At 43.2% G+C, this 7,798-nt stretch overlaps 1 protein-coding gene across 1 annotated transcript in view; it reads right to left on the reverse strand.

The window, feature by feature from the left end:
- The window catches only part of pi4k2a (phosphatidylinositol 4-kinase type 2 alpha), a 10,826-nt gene extending 3,710 nt beyond the window's left edge, over positions 1-7,116 (reverse strand). Inside the window, exons 1-7 of the mRNA XM_024260004.2 lie at positions 6,576-7,116; positions 5,720-5,920; positions 3,623-3,754; positions 2,755-2,908; positions 2,618-2,679; positions 1,911-2,010; positions 1,670-1,803 (exon numbers count right to left, since the gene is read on the reverse strand). Coding sequence (XP_024115772.1) covers positions 1,670-1,803; positions 1,911-2,010; positions 2,618-2,679; positions 2,755-2,908; positions 3,623-3,754; positions 5,720-5,920; positions 6,576-6,908 — 1,116 coding nt within the window. The 5' untranslated portion in view covers positions 6,909-7,116. The remainder of the gene's footprint in view (positions 1-1,669; positions 1,804-1,910; positions 2,011-2,617; positions 2,680-2,754; positions 2,909-3,622; positions 3,755-5,719; positions 5,921-6,575) is intronic.
- Positions 7,117-7,798: the final 682 nt, after the last annotated feature.

The following is a 7,798-nucleotide window of genomic DNA, read 5'->3' on the forward strand; positions in this document are numbered from 1 at the left end:
GGAAGTGGAGCAAATTCTGTCACAGCTCTATTCCGATATATGAAAGAGTTTGTTAATCTGCTTTCTTCCCCTGCCCCTATGGCTTCTCTTTATGCCTCTAATTGTAATGGCATTTGGAGCTTTAATGCTGTCCAAAATAGTATTTTATAAAGGAAAGGGTTATGGATTTAAGGGGTTAGTAATGGGGTTGTGGGTCTTTTTCGGTGTTAACTGTATTTCGCCTTATATTTACCATTTCCAAATGTTTTGCCGTGTTTTGAGCAAGAAATATTGAAATAAAACGCCATTTTTGAGGCCAAATTTGCTGGGTACCTCGCAATACGATACGATATGCGATACATAGCTCATGATATCAATAACATGGCGATACTGCGATAGTTGGTAAAAATCCTTTCCAATAACTAGCATTATATAGAAGAACATGTTTTTTGGGAAAATATATCTCCATTTATCTTTTTTAGCTTAAACACAATCATAGTAACAACTTTTCTTTTTTGTGCAACAAATTATTGACACTTTTGTGCAACATTGCTGAAATCAGTAATATTATGTCTTTGACAAGCATTGACCACAACCAAATTGGAATTATCTGTCAAATTTAATGTTAACAATAGTAAACATGATCAGCAGTGACGTGGCGACAGCTATCTGCCTCTAAAAGAACGTCACACCAAAGGATGATGAATATAATGTTTTACAGCCTCTCTCAAAATTCACCTAATGTTTCGTTAACTTTTCTCTCACTTGAAAAGGGCTGAGCATCCAAAAATAAAGGCTGATTTACTCAGACTGTCACTTGAGATTATTTTTCCAATTTTTATCATTTTTCCATTTGGTCAGTCAGCAGTCAATAGGTAAAATCCTTAAAACACACATAATAATGGCAATAAATATAATTTTAAGTGCTTCAATTAATTAGCATTCTCCCTAATTTTACAGTGAATTCATGTACTTTATTTTAGTTACATTTAAATTTAATTTCATACATCAAATCCTGCTTTTTTATTTAAAAAATACTTTAAATTAACATTGGCAACAAGTAATTACATTGTTTGAAAACTTCACATTATAAATTTACCAAAGTTACACCGTACACCAGCAGGTTAAACATTGAAGTGCATGAAAACGAAAATTCCGACGGTACCTGAAGTACACACAAACAACTGCGAAGCGCGCGCCCAGTTCCCACAGCAAACAGGAAGTAAGTGATCGCTGACATTCTAGCGCTCAGACAAAGTCACTTCTTACCTGCTGGATCTCCTACAGATGGATGATAAATGCTGACAGGTAGGCATGCTTCACACACGCGCTACAGAGCCTGTATCTCACCGGTGCTTCTCCCGAATGAGTGCGTGCATCGCTATTAAAAGTCCGACGCAGCGCGCCCATCTGCGCAGTAGTTCTGGCGCGCGACTCAGATGCTCAGCGCAACAGGCTCTTCAAATGAAAATATAATATCGATACTTGGTGAGAACCCATCGAGAATCGATCGCAGGACTAAATATAGAGATATATCGCAATATCGATATTTTGGCACACCCCTATTTTGAACGCAGAAACTCAAAACGCACATTTACATTTACAAAGACTTCATTGAATGTGGTTGCTTGAACGTGCGATGCCGCGGGGGATGTGAACGTAGCTTGAGACCGCATCGTGAGCGACTTGCCTTGAATAACTCGTAAAGGTCCTCCTCCAAGTCTTTGATGAAGTTCGGGTCAGACAGTTTGGGAACTACCAACTCCTGGATTTCCTGTGAGAAAGGAACTTTGGCCTGGGGCAGCCACGCCCAGTAGAACGGATCTGAGGAAAGGAGACACCCAGCCTTTGTTCACACCAAATGATGCATCATGGGAAAATGACCACATTTTTTTTTAAAAGAGAGAAGGGTCCAAAAAGGCGGGGATTACAGGCTCTCCAGGAGTCCGGGTGTTTGAGCGGGAAGGCCAGGCCGTTGTCTATAGCTGCCAGCTTGATGATGGGGTCCTTCACCACCACCCAGTCCGTATCCTGAAGGGGGAGGAGTCACAGCTCAGAGCCCGGCAGAGGAAGCATCAGCATGACCCAGGATTTCTTTCATTTGAATCGCGGGTTTTAGATTTGTAGATTTTCTATAAACCCAGAGGATAATGTTTGCACCATATGGGCCGAATGAAACTCTAGCTGGGAATGTGCTCATGCACGTGTGGCAGCTAGTGCTGTGCGGATCGATCCAAAATATCGATAGTATTGATCTCAAGTTGGTATCGGATCAAAGTTGGCCCGCAGATATCAATATTTCCACTCTTGTTTGAAACTTTTCTGTATCTAAAAAAAGATAAACTATTTTCCATTTAATTGAAAATATTATCCTAATTCTGTTTTATCAAGTAATCAGACAAAAGGGAAACTTACAAAAAAAACCCATTTGTGGCGATTAAAAAAAATTGAAATTTTCAGGTTCATATCACATCCACAACATTTTAGTAAAATATATGTATTGACCAGTATTGGATCGATACCCTCAGTATCGCCCAGCCCTGGTGGCAGCGTGCACACTTGGGTCAAATAATTCCAGTCAACTCAACAAAGCATGTGTAGATTTTAAAGAGAGTCAGTGTGTTTGTGTGCATCTCACCCTGTTCCCAACAGCATCCATGGGACAGTCGTACTTCAGCAGCCAGTTGTCATTTCCTCGATCTGTTGCAGAGAAACGTTCAAACATCACTAAGGAGGCAAAGGTCCGAAAGGGCCGGTCTGGATGTGGGGACTCGCCTGTATTCCTGATGATGTAGTCCAGGACCACGAGCCGCTCAAACTGCAGCTGCAGCTGCCGGTTGGTGTTTTCCGGCAGAGGGTCGGCCTCAAACTTCCTCAGCCAGAAGTCTGCGTCTTTGTAGCCGTCCACGAACAGCTGGAAGGAGCCCACCTGGAAGCGGGTGAGTGGAACCTTGAGTCCTCAGTCATCACCACCCCACACCTTCACCATGATCTGTCCTCCTTTGAGCAACCTTAAGCATCATCCAGAACTAACTTTACTTTTTCATCTTCTGCAGCAACCACTTCAACAGTCCAATGAGGAAGAGTGTTTGCCCCTAACCCCAAGGACTGGTTCCTCAGTGCTTAAAAAACAACCCATAGTGGTTTTGGTTGATAGCTTTCCTCTAACTTTAGTGCATTTACCAACAGGAGGCAGTCCCAGACAATTACACTTCCACCACCATGCTTGACTGTTGATGTGATATTCTAGTTTTCACTCCAGCTTCCACTCACAGCTTCAGTTCTATTCACTCCTAAGAGGAAATCTTTTCATCCAACAGAGACGTTCTGATGATTTTTGCTCATTGTCATGACCTTTGACCTTACTGGAGGCATGAGTAGCATGCACAGACAGGTTTTCCACATTTGGATGAACAGATCTGCCAAAATGTTGAGTTAACCTTCAGACTGATGGACCTCGGTGTTTCCAGGATCTTCTGGTCTACTTCTCCGTTTGGAGGTCCTGCCAACAGCCCTTCATTTATGTTTTGTGTGAGTGACGCCTTCATATAAACCTGATGCGTCTGTGTCGTAACATCCAAATGATGACAGCTTTCCTCAACAATGTCCTTTACCATTAAGGTTGCGTGATTGAGGGGCTTACCTTTGGAGGCAGCCCAATCCTGTGGAAGCGCTGTCCCACTTTGGGGACCTTCTCCAGAGCCAGCCTCTTTCCTCTGGATTTTACCCTGTCGATGGCGCTGTAGTTGAAGGTCTCACTCGCTAGATACACCACCTGGGAGGGAGGCACAGGATTATCACATCTCATTCTGATGGAGGTTTAATATCTGAAGCACCAAGCAGCCCCAACATCGGGTCTTTGTGATGCAGTTTCAGGGAAGAGTTAAACACAAACACACATGAAATGAAGCCATAGCTCCCATACAGTGACCTCTAGTGGGTAAACTGGAGACAGCAGCAACAGATGCTCGAAAAATCACATCTCATCTACAACAATTTACTTTCAAAAGCCTCATAATTTATAGACTTAAATAAATATGGCAAACAAGAGAAGAGAAACAGAAAAGGCAAGGGGAGGATGGGGGCAATCTTCATTTTTTGAAGCAGGCCTTTGTCTGTCTGTCTATACAAAAATGTCATTAAGGAAATGTTATAAATCCACATCTCTTCAGTCAGTAAAGATCTGAGGTGTTTCAAGGGGTTTAAAGGCTGTTAGCAACATGCTAACGCATTAGCATGATTCCAGCAGCTTAACGTCATAATAAAAACAACATGTTTAAACAAATGATGCTATTTAAAAACATGGAGAAAAAAGCAACAGGTGCTTTCATTGGATGAGCTGCACGTATGTGAGGGCGCGGCCTGCAGGTGCACAGTGATGAAGGCGGAGCATAGTCACAGAGGAGAGAGATCGCTGACTATAAGTGGGGAATCCAGGGGCCCGTTCCAAGAAGCAGGTTCAACAAATTTAGAGTTCAAACCTGAACTTGGAGTCATTGGACTCAAAATTCTCAAACTCAGGGTTTTTGGTTTCAGAACAGCTGAAAATGTTTGATTCAATCAACTTGAAGTTGTCAGAACCAGAATCAGGTGTGAGCGTCGCGACCACAAAAAGCCCTGATCAATGGAGCAAAGACAGCACGATTCACCATGGCAACGGGAACAAACACCTGAGTTTTGTACTTCCGGCGGCGGAAATTGATAAGTTGCTTCAAGCATATGCGACTATAGGAGAACATTTTCTGCAAGAAAAGCAACACAGCTGCAGCGGTAGAACAGAGAGAAAATATCTGCAGTTATTTGAATCATTTCTAATAATGAATAAATAATGTCAGGAAGGTTATTTTGTCACTTGTTGAGTAAGGAATGGTTTTTGATCTGTTACTAATTTAACCTGTAATCACCGTGATCGCATGAATGACCAGTTTTGGTAACTGGACTGTGTTGCCATGGAGGCAACTGAAGCTGAATGGGATCCCAGATTCTGAGAGGTGCACCTCTTATTTATTTATTTTTTATTGTCCTAATCTTTTAACTCTTTAGGAGCCATTCTTTTAAGATTTTTACTACCATATTTTCCAGAGTATAAGTCGCAAGAGTAAAACATTTCTAATCAGAGGAATAAAACCAAATATAAGTTGCTCTGGAGTATAAGTCGCACTTTTGGGAGAAAAGTCTGACGTTTCAGAACAAATCCAGCAAGTTAAGTGTAACTAAAATAAAAAAATATATACAATACTACTAATCTTTTGATCTGTATGAGAAAAATATCAAAATTTATGAGGAAAACAATCAAATTCTCTTCCATGTTTGTTTTGACAACACTTCTTCCTCTGCCACTGTCAGTGGCAAATACTTATCCTCAGATGCAGCACCCTCTAGTGGTTGTTAGAGGAAACAACTGCTAAAAGACAACCCTTGTTTAGAGGAAAAATAACAAATACATGAGCCTATTTATATCTTTAAAAAAACACATAAGTTGCTCCTGAATATAAGTTCGACCCTGGCTGAACTATGCAAAAAACTGATTTATACTCCAGAAGATATGGTAATGAAGTGGCCTTTGCTGTGTGTGCAGGAAATTTGTAAACACCCCAGTAGATCCCAACCTCCTCTTACTCTTTAATAAGCTCCCACAGATATGTCCAGCTAAAGGTCGTATTGGAAAGAGGGTGACGCTTCGATCGATCACATGGATTTAAACCTTATGTGGGTTTCTTCGTCAGTGTTACGGCTGTACCTTGGTCCTCGGAACGATGTTGAGCTCCAGCTTCTGATCCACCAAGCTGGCTCCCGCCTCCGACAGATAGCCTTGGTTTAGAACCAAACAGTCGCGGCCAAAACAACAGGGACAGCACAGCTTCTGGAGCCACTTGGTCCATTTGGGGTTGAGCTGACCGTAAGGCTCTTCGTTTTTGGGTTTGAACACCCCGATGATTTTCTGTGAGAAGAGATAAAAGGAGAAGGGGCGGAGTTAACCACAGAAATCAAAAGGAAAACAGAAAGGAGCTTTATTTTGAAGAGTTGCAAATAAAAAAAACTTCAAAGCCTCTGAAGCACCTTTGATATTTTCGAAATAAAAGCATTTACTGTTTAAAACTGTTTGATTGGGGTTTTCATGTCTCTGCATTTAATGGTAACGTGCATCACTGCTTTATTTGTAGTGTAGTAGAAACATCAAGAACTGAGGCTGAACCACATGATTATTGTTGCCCCCCTCCCCCCGACCACACACGCACGCGCACCGAGTCCAGTCAGTGTGGGACTTGATCATATCCTCATAGAAAGCACATGACTGCGGTGACTAACTTCATGAACGGGTGGGGGGGTCACATGACCAATCTGAATCTCTGCTAAATTCAAAGGGGTTCTACCCCCACAGCTCCAGGGTGGACAGGAACGAACCGAACTCTGTATGGATGTGCTTTTAAATGCTTTTAGTGAGAAAAGTCTGACCAGGCTGATGTTTGCTGAGCTGCCGTAAAGCAGGCGCAGCTGCAGTAAAGCACGCGCAGCTAGAATTAAGTTGAAGAATTAACCTAGAATGTCACTAATGGGACACTTCTGACACCACACCCGGGTTCGGGTCCCCTTACCCCCTGAGCGTCTTTGACGAAGTAGCTCCCGCTGGAGCCCTGGTAGATCCTCTCCGGGTAGATGCCCTCCTCGATAGCCTGCTCGGCCTTACGGATGATCTCCCTGAACTCCGGGTCTTCGGGGAACTCGTTCCTGTGCGGTTCCCGCTGCGCGTTCCCCCGGTCCAGCAGCGGCTGCCTCTCCCGGCTGCGTCCCGGGCTGCCAGCCGGAAGGCGCACCACGGAGCCCGGTGTGTTTCCAAACGCTCCCCTCGGGCTGGTGGGCTCCGTGGGGCAGTAGCTGAAGTCTCCGGAGTCCCGGGTCGGAGAGACGAGCGGACTCGTCTCATCCATGACTCTGAGCCTAGGGGGGGGCGTCCTCCTCTCGACAGACCGTTTGAAGGTAAACGGAGCGGGCGGGTTGTTTTGTTTTGCTGGTTAGCAAGGACCGCGGCTAACACCGAAAATCAGATGACTCTCAACTTCCGGGAGAAGGCGGGACTATCTAAACTGTTTTTATATCTGACCAATCAGCTTTCGAGGCCTCTTGTGACCCCCTGCGTTGATTGGGTAGTCTCGTTTCACCCCAAGGAAAACACGCGAGAGTGAAGAGAACCTAATTAATCATTTACTCAAAAAGTCTGATAAATATCTGCTGTTTCTAATCCGTCACTACTTTGAGAGGTCAAAGGTCAAGCTCTCGCACTTTTATCTTGACTTTAGAGCAATCTAGCTTTATTTACCCACGTTATGTCATATTCTTGAAACAAACAGCAACCATGTTTTGAGCATCCAAACATGAGCACAGGGGGAAAATATGTTTTTCAGCTGGCAGAAATAACCAAAATATTTGTTCACTGTTTTAAAATAAAATTGCCACAGAACCCCATGTTATTTCTTACTGAAATAAGTTCGGTTTTAGTATTAAATGGGAAAAAGCTTGGTCTCTGGCACACAGAATTTAATCACCAATAAAATTAAAGAAAGTTATTTTAAAATTATTCATAAATTTTACCCGGTGAAACACTTCCATCCATTTTCCTGACCGCTTCTTCCCTTTCGGGGTCGCGGGGGTGCCAGAGCCTAACCCAGCTACTGAAGGGCAAAGGTGGGGTACACCCTGGACAGGTCGCCAGTCTGTCGCAGTCTGAAACACTTTTTTACCTAATTTAAAAAAGACTTGGTCATAAACTGTTAACTTAGCTATTCCTCATCAGAAACTGGGCCTCATCTTTTTTGGTATT

Source organism: Oryzias melastigma, linkage group LG1 (assembly GCF_002922805.2).
Source record: "Oryzias melastigma strain HK-1 linkage group LG1, ASM292280v2, whole genome shotgun sequence".
Lineage (NCBI taxonomy): Eukaryota > Metazoa > Chordata > Actinopteri > Beloniformes > Adrianichthyidae > Oryzias > Oryzias melastigma.